Genomic DNA, 17,633 nt, shown 5'->3' with positions numbered 1-17,633 from the left:
CAAATTCTAGAAAATAAACTAAAACATGTTAGTGTTCATAAAGGTAGCCTCAAAAATTGTTTCTGCTTTACTTTTACTGCATGGTGTAAGCATTATTAATAAATTGATCATTAGCACAAACAAAAAATAATCAAAAATGCTTTTTGTTGTACAGTTGCACAACACAACACTGCACTGAAATAATTAAATCATACAGTGTCCAAATCAAATCTCAAAGAGTGTGTGTGTGTCAGCTACTTGGGCAGGGACAACGAAGCACTGGTTGGACAGAGAGAGTGTTGGAGGAGTTAACTTGGAATCCTGGCTAAGGACTCATCTCTATAGCTGTGCCAGTGGGGAGTCTTATTGGGGTTCTGGTAAGGAGGGAGAAACAAGCCCAGGACTGACTGTGGTCTCTGTGTGCTCTTAAGGGAAATTGTGCTTGATTGCACTTGATGCAGAGAGCTGCATCTGGAAATAGTGTGTGTGTACCTGTTAGCATCCCAGTGAACATCCCTCCACTGGTGCTAGTGGTAAGGATTGAGGCTCCTTGAGTACTGGCCCAGAGGTGGGATATCCATGTCACATATTGGTTGGCAGTGGCGGGTTGTCACACTTCCTATTTGATGAGAGGGTTATAGGTTTACAGGTTTAGGTGGAAATTGTAAAGTGAAGAGTTTTTTCTTGGAAACAGCTAAAATAAGAGGAAGACCATATTCTGATTGGGCTTGAAGAATACCTTTCCTTTTAGCATTCCTTCTTCGTGAAAAGAGGAAGAGGGAGATTTTTTGGCCCAGAATAGGGCTTTGGAAATTTTTGCTTTTAGGAGTTTATGTTGGAGATTTAGCTATCAAGCCATTTCTGTGTCCACTTTTGGGTTAAGGATGTTGTGAAGGATGTGCCCGTTTTGGGGGAGAGTTTTTTTTTTTCAAGTTGAGAAAAAGGCTTGAATCATGTAGCCACTTAGCTAGATGGTGAATATTTTCTAGTATTGACTTTAAAATGGTAGCATAGGAGTGAGGCCTATAAATAACCATGTGATGAGAATGAGGGATGTGTGGTAGTGTCATAGGAAGGTTATTAATGAAGCTCAAGAGGAGCGAGTAAGAGAGGATTGATCCTTAGGGAACCCCCTTTTAGTAGGCTGGATGTGGAGAAAATGGCAGGGCTAGTTTTGACTTTGAAAGTTCTATGGGAAAGGATGTGTTCAACCAGCCAAGAGCTTTGGAAGTGATGCTGACAGAGATGAGAGAGTTAAGAAATAGGTTGGTTCCACAAGGTTAAAAGCTTTTGTTAGATCCATTACAATGTCACCCGTTAGAAGTCCTTTATCTGTTCTTGTTAGGAAGTCATCAGATAGCACATGAGGCAGTCATGGCACCTTGATCAGCCCAAAATTATGTGGTTTAAAAGATAACAAAGAGTAGCTTTATATGTAGTTTGCTAACTGAGAATAATCACTGAGAATAAACTGAGGAGTTTACCATGCAATGGAAATATGGATATGGGTCTAAGGTCTTATGCTGAGAAGGGTTTGGGGACTTTGGGAAGTGGTAAATTGGATGCTTGTTTCCAAGCATGAGGCTTAGCATTGTTAGAGAGGCAGCGATTGTAGATATGATGTAAGAGATATAAGATGTTCCATTCACAACCAAGGGAACAAGGGAAGAAAATATTCAGGGCCTGGAGGGCCATAGTTAGGAATAGGTCCATAGGTGGTTGCTAGGTTATTAGCTCAAGAGCCACTTAAAGCTTAGCCAAGTTTACCAAAACATTGGTGATCTGTGTCAGTACCTCAAGGTATTTTAAAGTTATGATATAGGTTTGCACACATCAAGTGTTCACAGGCTGCCACTGTCCATTAGGGACATAGGTGCCAAACCAGGGGGGTAAATTTGTGATTTCCCATCCATTCTTCCAAGTTATATTTGAATAGAGTTAGGGATGAACTTTGCTTCACATGCATGGGAAGCCTGTTCCAGCCCATAATGTTATTAATGTGTTTCTAGAATTAAGCTTATGAAAGGATGTAGCTTGCTGGGAAAGCACATAGATGACGTTGCGACATTTCAATGCTCATTTGTTTAGTTTTTACAGATTCTGAAACTGGGCTGTATTATCTGGTTAAGACCCATTCTTCTATGTTTCCCAAGCAGTCTCTGACTTTGAATAAGGCTTTGAGTTCTTTGGTAATCCACTGATTGGAACTTGATTTGTAGAGCCATGGAATTATTCAGAAATGTTTTTCTTGAGTTATGTATAGAAGGGATGCAACTATGGAAGGGTCAGAATTAGTTAACGCAAACATCTAATTAGTGTTTTCAAGATCTTGTTTAAGTGCAGTGATACTGTTTGAGAACTTTGCCTGTGATACTAAAGCTCCTCCCCTTGAGTTAACTGCTTCTCCTTCTTCTGCAAAGTGCACAATCCTCTCCTTTCTGGAGGAGAACCACGATCTCTGATTTGGAGGATTGACTCTCATCCCACAAGTAAATTGCTCCAAAGCATGCAGGAGATCACACTCATGGGCAGTTTAATCTCAGGAAGGAAGTCTCCCAACCTTGGGCCACAATAATATCTTGTCCATGAAAATCAGAAAAAGAAACAACACAAAACACATCCATGATGGTGTCCTACAGCCACCTTGAATGTTTTTGACTTAACACCAAGAAGGCATACACAGCTCTCATTGTTTAAGAACACGGACCAAATATCATGCAGAAGTGACCCTAGCATTCTGCACTACTATAATGTTTCTCACAAAACTTTTCAGGTTGTATGGTTATATGCCTTAACCAAGCCCACAAAGCAAATATAGACAGTCCTGGCAAACTCTCATGATCCCTCCAGCACCTGTGTAAGGAAAACAAGTTAATCCTGTCTTCTGTGGCCAGGATGGTATTCATATTTCTCCTGTAAAATCAGAGGTGTGACTGTTGGACTAAACATTATGGCAGGCTGTTTATTTAATATTGTATGTTTTAGATATGTGCATTCTAACACCCCTGTTTCTAAAAACTAAAAATCAAATGAACATAGCATACCGTAGAATTGATTTATTTTTGGAAGAATATTTATTAGACAAAAGAAAAGACTGAGATATTTAGTTTTTTATTGAATCCAAAGCCAGTTATTCCCACCAAAATAGATAAGAATGTTTCAAATCCCATGTTTAAACCAATAGTGTCAGTTAGGAATCTAAAACCTATTCTGTGGCAGTTCTTATCGATAGATGGCTGAAGCACATTTATGAAGTGGTCCCCCCCATCTCCTAAAAGATTTTTGGGACTTTTTGAGAAGGTTGAAAAAGGATGTTTGGAAAAAATCTCATATTTGTAACTGTGGATGTTGTTGACTTGTCCACAGTGATTCAGAGGACAGAAATCTTGGAATTGTTTTCATGATAGTCCCAATCAGTTATCCCATTTATCTAATGAAAAAATTAATCTGATGGTTGAATTGACCTCCATAGTTCCCGAGAACAATTATATTATTTTTGAAGGAGAGTTTTTTTCAACAAATTACGGGGGTTGTTATGGGTGCAGCCTACACCCCAATATTTGCTAGCTTGGTTTTGCTAACTTGGTTTTGATTAGTTGAGAGAAGAAATATGTTTTAATAGACCCTTTTTTTCAAAACATTAAACTTTACCTCAGACACCTTGATGATATGTTTATGTTGTGGGATGGTGCTGAGGATAAGATGCACTCTTTTGTAGAATATTTAAATAACACCACAGATTCTTTACAATTTACTTACACTTGGAATAGAGAGAAGATTAGAATTAAACCCTGACACTGTATGGATATAAGTATGTTGAGCTAATTAATGTTTACAGGAAAACAAGGTTCTGCAGTTCCTGTTTACACTATACCAGTCGTCACCCCCTTTCACAAAAAAAGAGTTTAGTGAAAAGATGCTGTATCAGGGTGGCCAGAATGACATCCCTTCAAGGTGAGGTGAAGGGAGAGTCAGGTAAGCTAAAGGAAATGTTTTTGGTTAGAGGAAAAACTAGCAACTTGGCAAGTTCGATTTGCAAAGAAGTTTTTGCAGATCGGAGAGAGGGTAAATATAAACCAGTTTTAGGCAATGGCCTAGAAGGCAAGTATTCATCTCAAAATAAGGGGAAAGTATGAGAAAGCTTTGGTATTACAGTACAGTAAATATTCTAAGGAATTTAAAGACATTCACAAGAAAAACTGGAACATTTTTAAAGTCAACCCAGTTCTTTATAATATTGTTGGGTCTGAACCCACTTTTATTTTTAAGACAGCATCTAATCTGAAAAAATCTTTTGAATGTTGCATCAACCAGTCCCCCTGCATTACCACAATACAAGTGTGAATGATGTGCTGTGGGCATTGTAAGCAATGTGGATTTATTGCCAAGAAACAAACCTTTCTGTTAGAGAATATCACAAAATCTAGGGTTACTTTTCAGAGAGGTAATTGTGCTATGCAAGGGGTAGTCTACCTGGCTTTATGCTCAGGCTGTTCTGTATTTTATGTAGGCAAAACTGAGCATATGTTTAAGATGTGTATTTATGAACATACTTAAGATATTGTTAATAAAAAAGAAAACAGTGCTCTGTATAAATATTCCTTATCCTGCCCTTCTTTTAAGACATTTCTTTTTGGCATTTTAGAGCATTTAGTGCAAAGCCCATGAGGGGGGACTGGAAAAATCTATTAGCTAAGTGTGAATTGGTATCGCAGTTTAGATTAGGTGCCACCTTCCCACCAGGTTTAAATAAGTACACCTCCGTCTCTCCCATTTTACAGTTGAAGGCCAGTAGACGTTAGAATTTCAGGAAGGGTTTGCAACATTTTAGTACTGTGCATTTAGTAACAATATTTTTATTCATTAAGTATTCTGTTGTAATGTGGTTTTTAGATAATGTTTTATAGTTGAAATTTGTTTCACACTGTGTTATGATTTGTAGTGTTTAGTCAATGACTATGTCAAATGAACAAGTACTGTCACTTTAAGAAAGCAATAGAAATGTAACATACAAACATTAATTAGGTAGTAATTAACCAATAGTTTAGGACAACTTGTATTTTATTAGGTTGCATTTCAAGATGACTTGTATTCTGATGGTCTCCAGAGTGAGATGTGTGCTGCGGTAGCGTTGTCGCCTCACAGTTAGATATTGCCCGTTCGATTCTCAGTTAGAGCGTCTTATGTGTGGTGACATGCGTGAACGGGCGTTCCTTCGTTGAAGGTTGTGCGTTAGGCCCGGCAAGCCAGCACGTAAAACTCTACTGCCAATCAGTAGTGGACCGGAGTTCCGCTGTGGCGACCCCTAACCGGGAAAAGCCGAAAGACACAAACAAACAATTAAATCTCTGTTTTGATCAATGTTTGGACCCCCTTGCTGGCATTTTGTCTTGTGTGTCCCATTTTGTTTTGTGTGTCACTGGTTCATTTACAATGCTGCACCGTTTTGTTTGATTAGATATTAGAATTGACTTAGAGAGGTGGGTAAAGAGGGTTACAGTATAGATGTTACGAATAAATAAAATTGAAGTAAGGAGTGTAAAACATTATTTGATAGGTAGATAATAGTTAAAGTTTGAAGAGGGAGAAAGGCATTATATAGCTAATGAGTCAAGGATAGTGGGGGTAGGAATACTAGGGTACATACTGACATAGAACATGGTTAAAAGAGAACGGTGTAGAATATTTGAAGGAAATGGATGCGGTGAGAAGGTCAGAGAGAAATTGAAACGTAAAGTGGGGATTAAGATAGGAAGGTAATTGAGGAGGAGAAGTGGTAGAAAGGTGTGTCACCTAGATGAGGATAAGGGGGGGTGCCCAGGTGAGGAGCATGTACATAACCACATGTAGGTTATGTGTTGTTTTAATAAAGGGAAGGCAGAAAATTTTATGGTCTGTTTGGTATGTTGGGATGGTGTTCCAGAGTTTAGATATGTTGTTGGTCTTTTCGGCTTTTCCCAGTTAGGGGTCGCCACAGTGGAACTCCGGTCCACTAATGATTGGCAGTAGATTTTTATGGTGCCGAGTTGCCAGCCCATTGCCCAACCTTCAGCGAAGACATGCCCATTCACACATGTCTTTCGGAGGCCACTCGACCACGGGGAGGACATGCAGACTCAACACAGAAGGTACTCCAGCCGAGAATCGAACAGGAGAACCTCTTGCTGTGAGGCAACAACGCTACCACTGTACCACCATGGCTGTCTATTTATATGAGTCACCTGCTTCAGTTATTACACTAAGTTTTTTGGTTGAGAGAAAATCTCTACCTGATGTTACTGCTGCAGGGTATCTTTTAGTGCTGGACATCTTTCTGGTGCATGTATAACATTGTGCACAGTAATAAGTTGTGAGTATGTTAATTAGGTAGGTCAAGCCAGTGTATTTGTTAAAGGGCTCTACTAATGAGCCCTATAGATAGCAAATTTGGCTACATTATTGTAACAGGCACATAGTTTAGCTTTAAGTGTAGTACTTAGGTTTGTAATAATAAGTGAGGCATATACTATGGATAGAAGAAGACAGGGAGATGCAAGTGATTGCTTTGCATTGTCTGTCAGGTAGCATTTGGTTCTATAGAGGGAGCCAAGTTTCTGGTGTGTATTTTTAACGGCTACCAATAGATATGTATTGGTGAAGTTTGAGGTTAATTTCAATTAAGATGCCCATAAGTTTTGTTTGGATTATGGCTTCAAGTTTTATGTTGTTGTTTGAGGTTATTTCAAAAGTTTGTTTTTCATTTTGTTATTGTTTAGGTATGAACAGCATATTTTTGATGTAAAGGTAGATTTGCATCTTTTAGGCAAGTTTGGATAGCAGTGAAAAAATTTTAGGTGATCTCCTGAAATGTTGGTAGTGATGAGGTTACACATATAAGGGTTGAGTTGGCAATATATTGAACTGTGATAGAGCGGTCGATGGCAATATGTAGTTTGTTTGTAAACAAGTTGAATAAGAGGGGGCCTAATATTGATCCTTATGGGATGTCAACAGTGACTGGTAGGAAAAATAAGAAATTGTATTTCCTTTTGACTGCTTGTGACATTGTTCCACACTGCAAACATGTCTGCTTTTTAGGAAAGTTACAGCAATGCAAAGGTAGCATTGTCACTTCAAGACAAGAGAGTCTCTGGTTCAGTTCTTGGCTGGGGTGGTTTGTGTGTGGAGTTAGCATGTACTGCCTGTGTCTGTGTGGACTTTCTTCTAGTACTCTGGTTTCCACGCACCATCCAAAGACATGCAATATGCTGACTGGTGACTGTGAATTCTCTGAGGTGTGCATGCACTGCATGAGTGATATGTAAGAAAGGACTGGAAATCTACTTGTATTCTTTTCTTGTACCATAAACTCCATGGACACTGACAACTGTTCATAGAATTGCTGTAGAAGTCATATGCAACTCATGAGAGTGATAAATGGAATACAGATTTTATTAACTTCACATTCCACTGCATTCTTCTGTAATTCTACCAGTTGTACTTCTATATTTAATGCTTGATGAAGTATCAGATTTTTTATAGGACAGGCTCCTTTGTATATTTCCATAAAATATGTCATACTGTACCACATATACTAACCCTTCACTTACTTGCAGTTCTCTCCTAGCCTTCATAGCTCTTCTGTTCATTCCAAAATGCTTTCATACTTCATTTGGTTCCTCTTATGGAACCTAAAATGTTCTGCAGTTACTAAATGTCTGATTTAACCTGCTATCTCTTTGAATGATTTTTCAGTGGTCTAGCTGGTGATACCAAGGTACAGGACAGTCAGTATGGTTTTGCACTCATTACATTTATTAAAAATGGGACCCTTCTGGGAGTATTTCATCTGGAATACTATTTGCTGCGATAGTGCCTGCATAGTACAGCTCAGACGATATGCAGTTGCCCATGTCTGCTTACAGTGCTAAGTAAAATGCTTATTAAATAAACAGTCAAGTCTAGCAAAGTCTCTCCATGAGCACTATGAAAATTAGTTGCAAAAGCATAGCATACAAACCTTTCTAAAGTCCCCTGGAAATGTGTCACCAGAATCAGACACCACAAAGTGAAGCCAAAACTATGTCATGCAGGAGATCATGAGAACATCCAAATGATTACTACAGAAAAGCAGAGGTCATAATAGGTCAGTCACTACTCCTTCCCCTTCACCTGCGGTGGCAAACGGGGAAGTCATCCCTCTTAAAAAACAGCATGTATTCATTCCTGGTGCACAAAAGGCTCCATGAATATATCTGATAATGTCCACTCAGAGAACAACATAAAAAAGAACAGTCATTACACTTTGTCATCCTGCAGTGAGGATATGTCTAAGCATGAAACTAATCATTGAAACATTCTGTTAGCGACACCAGCAAGTATCCTTTACCATCTGTGATAGCAAACTCACTGCTAGGCTTGGAGGCTGCACCTAACATGCTGTGCTTGGTAGAAGTAGCAGCATCCCACATGGATATGGTGCTTGGATCATTAAAACAGGCTGTAGCAGCCTTTAGGCTGGATTGCAGTACTGCTTAATGAAAACAATCTTGCCAGGGCTGGGTGCTCAATGCAAGTGAGCAATGTAACTCCTGCAGACTGTGAACCCAGGGACACTTGTGTCATCTCCCGCTATGATGAGTGGATTATTGGGCTCTACTTCTTCACGCAGTAAGTGCTAGTCTGCATCAGTACCATCTAAAGCATTAATATGCTCTAGCCGATCTTTTTAAGACTATGTTCTCATTCACCCACATGTATTTCCTTTATTGTTGAGCTTTTTTCCCACACCAGAGGAATGTGTAAGCACTTTTTGCATAAAGGCATACAAAAATGATCGTACTTTTTGTTTAAACAGCCATAAATCACTTCACGCAAATAAATTGTAATCATTTATTTTTTCTTTTACTCACGTTATTAGTTCTCAAAAACTGACTCTGTACCCTTGTTTTAGAATAGAACCATTAATTTGCTATTTTTGATACAAAAAGTTGAGTATATATCATATTATTTTTATTTGCAGTGTTACATAAATAGCACATGATATTTTCTAAAACCAATTGCAAATGCACAATGGATTACAATCATAATGTCGTACCTGCAATTTGTGAGCGTGTAATCCCGAAAGGAAGTTTTCAATTGAGCGAAAAAAAATGTTTAAATCACAACAGCAAATGCACGCTAGCATTTGCTATTGTGGATTCAACATTTTGAATGTAGATTGCACTATAGTGGGGATGGGGAAATGTACCCTTTCCCTCACTGTAGTGCGATCTCGGACTTTGTATATATAAGTAACAGGGGGTGTGGGTGGGGGTGCAGCCCCCCTGCAAAACGTTTGTAGCTCATAACCGGAAGTGTGGTATTTTCGGTAAATTTGACATTCCTGAGTTGTCAACATTCCTTAAATACGAACAGGCCCACCTCCAGACTGGTTTGCCAGCATGAAGCACTAGAACTATTCCAAGTTCAACTGACAGTTGGCAAGACACCCATCCAAGTTATAGCCAGCTATAAACCCCCCTCCATGACTCAGGACACCCACTCCTCTTACCTGGATCTACTTGACTCCATCAAAGTACCCCCTTACTGATCCTTGGTGACTTCAACTACCCCACCATAGACTGGGTGAACTATTCCTGCACTAATGCACTCACTCAATGATTCATTGACTTCATCACTTTTAATTCACTAGACCAGCTCATCTCATCCCCCACAACGGGAGATAACATTCTGGTCTTGGTTCTCACCAACATGGGCAACTGCTGCACCAGTCCCCGTAGTATGTTCTTCCCTGGTGAGATCTGGTCATCAGACTGTCTCGTTTGAAGTTTCTATCCCACCCAACCCTCCCCCAGCCATAATCAAGCTAAAAAACTTCTCAAAGGCTGACTGCAACCTCCTTAGGGAGGGTATCTGTAGCTTCACACCACCGCCCCCTTCAGATGATGCAGACAACTATGCTGAACGGTATGCCAATGCAGTATACAAGTACCTGTAAAACTGCATGGACTCAGCCATACCCAACAGAACTAAAACCTGCTCATCAAGGAAACACAAACCTGTTTGGTGGACATCCTCTATCAACAGGCTTTACAACAAAAGGAAGAAATTGCTGTCCAAGGGTAAAAAGGAACAAATTCCAAATTGGAAAATCTCCCTCCTTAGCCTCAACACACAAATTAGATCACTAGTGAAAACCTCCAAATAAGAATTGAAACTAGCCTCCAAAACAAAGGGAAAGCACAAAGCCTTCTTCAGTTGTGTCAGGAACCTCCATGGCAAAGCCCAGGTTTGTCCCAAATTAGTACTTAACAGTATCATTTACACTGATCTTGTTGACTTAACCAACCTGCTAGCAGATAGGTTCAGTGCAAACTTTGCCCGCTGTCCTCCCAAAGGCCCTTTTGACATCCCTGATACTTGTCCCGCACCTCACATCTCTGTAGATCAAGTGTTAAAGGCCCTATCCAAGGCAAAGAACACAGCTTCCATGGGACCTGATAGTAACCCAGACTGTATTCTGCACCATCTCCAGCAAGAACTGGCTTCTCCATTGATCACCCTATTCAATCACAGCCTAAGTACAGGCTTCATTCCAGCAGAGTGGAGAACTGCTATTGTCATCCCCTTGCACAAAGGTGGTGCCAATACTGACCTTGGAAACTATTGCCCCATTAGCTTGACAAGTCTGATCTGTAAAGCCATGGAGCATATTATTATGGGTTTCATAACCAAGGACATAGGCAATCTCCAAGCACATGATCCCACCCAGTTCAGATTCGTCAAGGGCAGATCTTGCCTGTTGAACCTAGTTGACTTCTTTGAGACTGCCACCAAGGCCCTGGATGAGGGAAAGTCAGTATATACAGCTTACCTTGACTTGGCCAAGGCCTTTGACAGAATCCTCCACTCAGGCATCATCAGAAAGCTAACACAACTTGGCGTAAATCCCTGTCTCATCTGTTAGATGGCCATCTAGCTCACCAACAGGACTGTCAGGGTCAAAATAAGTGCCTCCACCTCCGATAGCAGATCTGTCACTAGTTGATTTCCCCAGGAATCTGTCCTGGGACCTCTACTGTTTGGCATCTACTTCTCAGAGGTCCAGGCAAAGACAAAAGGCCTGTGGCTGACCAAGTTTGTGGACAACTGTAAGTTGGGTGCTGTCATTGACTCCCCAAATGATGTTAACATACTGCAAGAGGGTCTCACAGCAACTAATGACTGGTGTCAAAGTCATGGCCTCAAGCTAAATGCAAAAAAATGTATCATCATACCATTCAGCAAAAACTTGGCCCCTACTGATTACCATATCAAAGGCAACCACCTAAACACACAACCTGTGGTGAGAGACCTAGGTACTCAGGTTGATAACAATCTCACATTCGACCATCATGTAGCAGCAGTGGTCAGAAAAGCCTTTTACTTGGTTCACCTCATAAGTAAAGGGATTGCATCCAGAAAAAAAGGAGGTTTTTACCTCTCTATACTCCTCCCTCATTAGACCAGTAATTGAGTATAATGCCCCATTTGGTATGTACCTCTCCAAACATCTGCACCAACTGGAAAGGACACAGAAATATCTCACAAAGAGAATCCATGGGCTGCAACACCTGTCCTATGCAGACAGCCTCAAATCAATATCACTCTACCCGGTACCATACAAATTGCTCAGAGGTGATTTGTGTCTCGCCTACAAGGCGATCTCAGACCCTGCCCCTACTAGAGATGCTCCATATCCGTAAGTCTAACTCCTCGAGCATTACCCACTCAAAAGCCCTGATTCTAACATACACGTCAAACAGAGTACTTTTCTGACCCTCTTCAAGCACAACCTTAATGAGTAATGGGAAACCACAAATTTGTCCCAGGGGTTTCACCTGTGTCCCTCATTGACAGGGATAACAGGTGCTGACTGAGGTTTCTTTTTGGAGATAAACTCTTGGCTAGGCTTGTAAGGGCCACAGGGCCATTACCTTAGTAACCTCCTATAATCCTATGATATTGTCTAAAGTAGACTGCAGTCATCAGGATATGCTATCAGGTCTTGTACTCAAGAGGGGTGATGCAGTATTTGAGCAGGTCAAGACTGGACTAAAGCAAACTAGAAGCTTGAAGAACAGTACAGAATAAAATGTTCACATATGAATGGCAGAAAAAACAGAAGTTTTTCTTATGTGACTAGAGAATATAAAAATGGAAAGCAGGCCATGTGGTTTCAAGAACTCTGCCCTTGACATGAACTGTGGACATGGGTGGCAGTATATGGAGATGTCTTACAGACCATACTCAACATGCTCACCTACAAAGAGGTGTTATACCCACTACAAAATGATGAAATTCTGACAACAGGCAATCACACCATGACCCAAAGAGGAATGGGTGATTAGATCCATATCCAAAGATGGAAGGGTGACTAAAGTTAGTACCAAATGTGGATAACTGTAATTATTCTCTAATATGGATGGGTGGCTATAGCCATACCCCCAGAAGGCTGAATATCCAAAGTTATTGCATCAAAGTGTAAAATCTTAAATTTGGATGTGTGAAAAACTTACTGAGCTAAACATGCAAAAACATAAATGGTATTCATTTCACAAGTTCAGCTATACTACAGAATGCAGTGTTTTAAATATACTCAACATGTATTTTGATCATGGATATTTGTTTGTCTGTTGTGCAAATCTTAGAAGCAAAATGTCTTAGTTGTAGGGCAGAAAAACCTTCTATTGGCATCCTTACCTGGGATTGGTTGTTCATTAACAGATGTCCAGGTTAAACTTCCCTTCTTTCTTTTTTCCAAAAAGTAACCAAGGATCCGTGAGCCTCCTGTGTTCTGGGGAGCACTCCAGCTAAGAGTTATTGCTTTGCTGCTTGCATTAACAATCTTGGGGGGAAGAGGAGGCCCAGGATAAGCTGAAAGGAAAATGAAAAACATTCACTTTCTGCTTAAATCCCTTAGTTTAAGACATGCTTGAACACTTAATGAATGATAGCAGCAATTTACTCTGTAGCACAGCAGTCTTAAGAATACAGTAACTATGCAATGAAGAACTGTTTGTTTATTTCTTTCCTTTTTTTTCCTTCAGTGAATGGGTAATTATGCCCAGTTTTCCACAGAAATCATAAATGGTATAACATTGTGTAATGTTCTTACAGTCTGTCTTTCAGACTAAAATATTCAGTACACCACTGAGTTCAACCTTGATAAATCTTGATAGGATGTGTTCCAATGTAAAATGTTGTGTCCAAACATAGAAAGCTTGCTACAGGTAAGTTACTGTATAACGAGGTATTTGGTAAGTAACTGTGTAACCAGGCATTCAGTATGGTATTACATTCTACACATGGGTGACTGCTATGAAATCTATATCTAGAGATATCCGTCAATATCTAGAGATATCCGTCATGCACATCCACAGCCCGATGCATCCTATGGAGTTTCATAGAACGAATGGAACACAGTGGTGAGGTGGTATTTCACAAAGTATAAGGAATCCATTTCAAAACTACTCTGAAATGTAGGAAAACATCACTGCTGCACAGTTTCTAGGACACATACCAAACCTGCATGTCTCCATTAATAAGTCAAGCCCTTGAGGCATTCATCAGTAATATATGGGTGTGTAACAAGTCAGAGTGTGGTACTGCAGAAAATGTAAATACTATTGGAGCTCACTTCCCAAATCATATAAGCACAGTTAGTAAATGGAATCCCTTTTAAAAGTTTGAGATACCTAGATACAGCAAGTATAGTCTACAAATCAGCTCTGTGGAAACAGAAGAGTGAAATAAATCACTGACTTATTAGGAAACATGTTAGTAAATGAGGCAGAGTTTTCCCATCACTGTGGACATACAGGTCCATGATGCAATACATGGGGTTGCTGTAATAGCCAGACCTTTCACAGTAACTCTTCCATGGAAGGTGACACTGTTGGTGTGACAGACCTCTGTGGGAAACTCCTTTGTATACCAGATTGAAGCTGTATGAGTGAGGCTCTACTGTCTGCTGCAAATGTGTGCCTTCACATCAGAGGGTTTTTAAATGCACATGGAAAAAAAATACCTGAGACAGCCTGTATGTCACAGCACATAGTAGTGTACTCAGCAATTGATGCATTAAACAGATTAAAATAAACACAATCAGACTTTGTTACTGTTTTTGGGCACAATCTGTAAACTGTTGCATATATATTTCCTACCTTTAGTGCCAGCCATCACTTCTTCAGATATCAAACCATCACTAGCACCCTCCGAATTCACCGCCCGCACCTTAAAGCAGTATTTCTTCCCATGTTCAACTTTGTTGGTAGAGAAAATTGTTGTGTTCTTGTCCACTTCCCCAACTTTGATCCAGGTGTTCCTGCCGACTTGCTGTCGCTCTATAGTGTACTGCTGGAGAGGGCAGCCTCCGTCATCCTTAGGTGGCTTCCACCTGATTGTAATTTGCTTTGCTGAACTTTCCAGTACCTCCACAGGGCCTTGAGGGGGCTGAGGTTTGTCTAGGTGGACAGAATAGATGAATAAAACATACACTACTGATTAAACTTCATTACTACCTGTAGTTTCCTAATGCCTATTGAGACCCCCTCCCCCCAAATTTAATATACTAATGGCATTGTTGCAGGACCTTGGGGAAAGGCAACACATCCATTCATATTGCAATCTTACACAATACCAGCACAGGAAACTATAATACTAGGGAAAAGGGAAGGGGAGAATTGCACCCAACCAGAAGAAAGTTAATCACTCGCAGCATAACCCACTTTGAGACCATGTCTGAAAATAGATTTCTTCATAATGAACAGTTTCTATGTAAATATGTCGTGCCTGTTTGTTTGTATATTGTTTTTCAGTTTAAAAACTGTCACCTACCATATTGCTTAGTAGTCATGGATTTATACAGGAGCAATATTTATTGTAAGATACACATCAAATGACAGAACACCCACATGTTAGTGTGCAATGTTGTTTCTTCCTGTATACCTTATGCTGACTGTGAATTTGTGCTACATGAAATACACTCAGAAGGCACAGCAGTTGCACTGTTTGTACTAGTTTAAAGATCAGTTCATCATTATTTAAAAAACATTTACATACCATGCCATCATACAGTAAAAAACAGTATTTGATTTGTGATTTCAACATTTGATAGAACCCCAAAGTCTCTGTGTACAAACCTTCACACCACAGTGATGCTCTCAGTGTGGAAATTAGTGCAACAGAAAAATTCTTTGTAATATCAACAAACATATACTGACATAATCCCAGTTATACCAACATTTTACAGCAACACTGCCTTTGGGTGACTGAGCACACTGGCAGTGAACAGTCCAATTTTGTCTACTTAGTGCAATGAATTAGGAGGAAAGTGATCCATGCATCCTCAAAAAGCACAGTGGTTTTCAACAGTTGCATGCTCAGTGAGAGAGCCATTGTCTTTATTAACTGAGTCTGGGTGAGTCAGCCTCCCAGTTTTTCAGGTTGTTCAGTGAATATTGCATTTCACTTAGAGAACAAAGATGGGAACAGATTTGGGCGGATTTTATGCTTACATCTGTGTCTGCAGACTGGTAAACCTTTGATCATTTGTAGGGTACTATAACTGCATTCACCTGCAGACTGCTGTACCTGTTATCTTATTCAGGTTTCATACCTATGACCAGTAGAGTAACATCAACATCTGTAGTGCCACTGTCGTTCTTTAGCTTCAGCTGTAAGTTCCCACTGTCCTTTCTCTGACAGCTGGAGATAGACAGACGTGTGAAGTTGTCAGCTTTCTCTACACGGATTCTGTTATCTTCTAAAAGTTCATCGCCATCTTTGTTCCAGGTCACTTTTATTGGTCGTCGTCCTGCAAATGGCACCTTGATGGTGGTGTTCTGTCCTGCTTTCACTACCAGTGGCTTCTCTGCTAACTGCTGCAGAAGGCCCTCCTCAACCTGTGGGGGATCTGAGTACAGCAACACAGAAAATTAGAATCTTAATATTACATTATCATTGGAACAGCGGAATGTTCAAGTGTTTCCTATATATTCAGTATTATAAATAAAGCTAACAAATTATTTTTGTCTAAGAGTCATGATCGTTATCAATAAGAAGACAAAGTTAATGTTTAGTATTATTTTACACCAAGAACAGACTTCATACATTAAAAAAAATGCATACTTGCACTTACCAATATCGCTAAATCGACAAAGAACCATGAGCAAATTTCAGAACCGTAGTCCACATCCCTGTCATGAAATTGTAAATCACCTTGGTCTTAGATTTCTGTCTCTCCCCATCTGTAAACCACACACTCACCTGCTCAGTATAGGCTAATAGTCCATCTCTGACCTCCTTATTCTTACATAGGACCATATACATAATTCTACCCATAATCCTGCACCTTCTGACTAAACTCCTCACGGTCCAATACCTCAGTCAAGACACTCTGGAGCTTGGGATCTTCCAGTATGTTCTTGGCAGAATCAGCTCTCTCACAGGAACATAGGAATTATACTAGGCAAGTGCTCACAAGGACTATAAGATGCCTAGCTATATACACCTTTAAGAAGCCACACTTATAAGTTTATGTGTCCATTAATAGTTCTTACTTTCCAAATTGAGCAGGACTGTACATGATAATCTTTGTGCAAATTATCAAGACTAGCCTTAAAAGTAGTCCACTGTACTTTGACCTCCAGTCAGTGGCATATTACATGTGGGGCAAAGGGGGTAGTTTACTAAGGTGCAGAATGTTAGAGAAAGTGATCAAGAAGTGCAGAAGTGCATTTCCTTCATAATTTTTATAGCCAGTATGTTGTTTTCTTTTTTCAGTGTGCTCTTCACTTGAAGAGTTGAGGGGGTGTGGGTCTGCTGCAAATAGCCATGTAAGCTGAAATGCTTATTTTTCTTCTAGGCTCTACATTGGAGAACAGGTGCTAGACAAAACAGCTACAGCTCTGTCTGCAGTGGTAACCTATTCCATAGGCTGGGAATATGTTGAGCTAGTAACCTTATTTATCCAGCAATTCTTGTTATTGGTTCTGTAGTGCTGGCATTTGAAGAACCACGGATTTTGCAAAGAGAAGTTTAAATAGGACTGGGTCTTTCATGACTCAAAAAAACAATACACGGGTCACCTAAGGCTATTAAATATAATGAGAGTTGTGCTAACTGAGGTGTTTGAAAGATTTAAGGCCTTTTTTTCTTGATAAGGTCTTTCGGCCTTTCTAGTTGAGCAATGCGCTTCGATTTATAAATAATAAAGGGGGCATTGTGTTGAGTGATGGTCCTGATAAGGGAAGAGTTTAATGGCAGAATGACTTCTTTGCATCTTGAAGACATTCCTTTGGAAATTAATTGGACCAGATAGAATCATTCACAACTGTTGTAGAAATATAATGATCAAATGAGAGAGAATTTTCTACATGAGTACTCTGGTCTCTTATGACTGTTTGTCTGAAAAGGAGCACCATTTCAAACATATGTGTGGAACAGGTTTTTAAATGAGTGCTATAATGCTACAGTTTTTAGCAGTGAACTTCAGACTGTTTTCAGTATGCAAGTTATGAGCATATTCTATCCATTGCTGGAGCTGTTAAGCATCAGTGGATGACTGTTTAGCAGTGCTCGTCTTACAGACATCAGCAAACTTTGTCAGTCACACTTCTGGGATATTGATA

General features: G+C 39.9%; 1 protein-coding gene across 2 annotated transcripts in view; it reads right to left on the bottom strand.

The window, feature by feature from the left end:
- Nucleotides 1–17,633, bottom strand: part of IGFN1 (immunoglobulin like and fibronectin type III domain containing 1) — an 877,552-nt gene that overhangs the window by 406,754 nt on the left and 453,165 nt on the right. For both annotated transcript variants that reach the window (XM_044076544.1, XM_044076545.1), the window contains exons 15-17: nucleotides 15,620–15,916; nucleotides 14,166–14,465; nucleotides 12,703–12,876 (exon numbers count right to left, since the gene is read on the bottom strand). In XM_044076544.1, the coding sequence (XP_043932479.1) occupies nucleotides 12,703–12,876; nucleotides 14,166–14,465; nucleotides 15,620–15,916 (771 nt within the window). The remainder of the gene's footprint in view (nucleotides 1–12,702; nucleotides 12,877–14,165; nucleotides 14,466–15,619; nucleotides 15,917–17,633) is intronic.

Source organism: Protopterus annectens, chromosome 7.part0 (assembly GCF_019279795.1).
Source record: "Protopterus annectens isolate FY-2018-M chromosome 7.part0, PAN1.0, whole genome shotgun sequence".
Taxonomy (NCBI): Eukaryota; Metazoa; Chordata; order Ceratodontiformes; family Protopteridae; genus Protopterus; species Protopterus annectens.
This window is presented reverse-complemented; position numbering and strand designations above follow the sequence as displayed.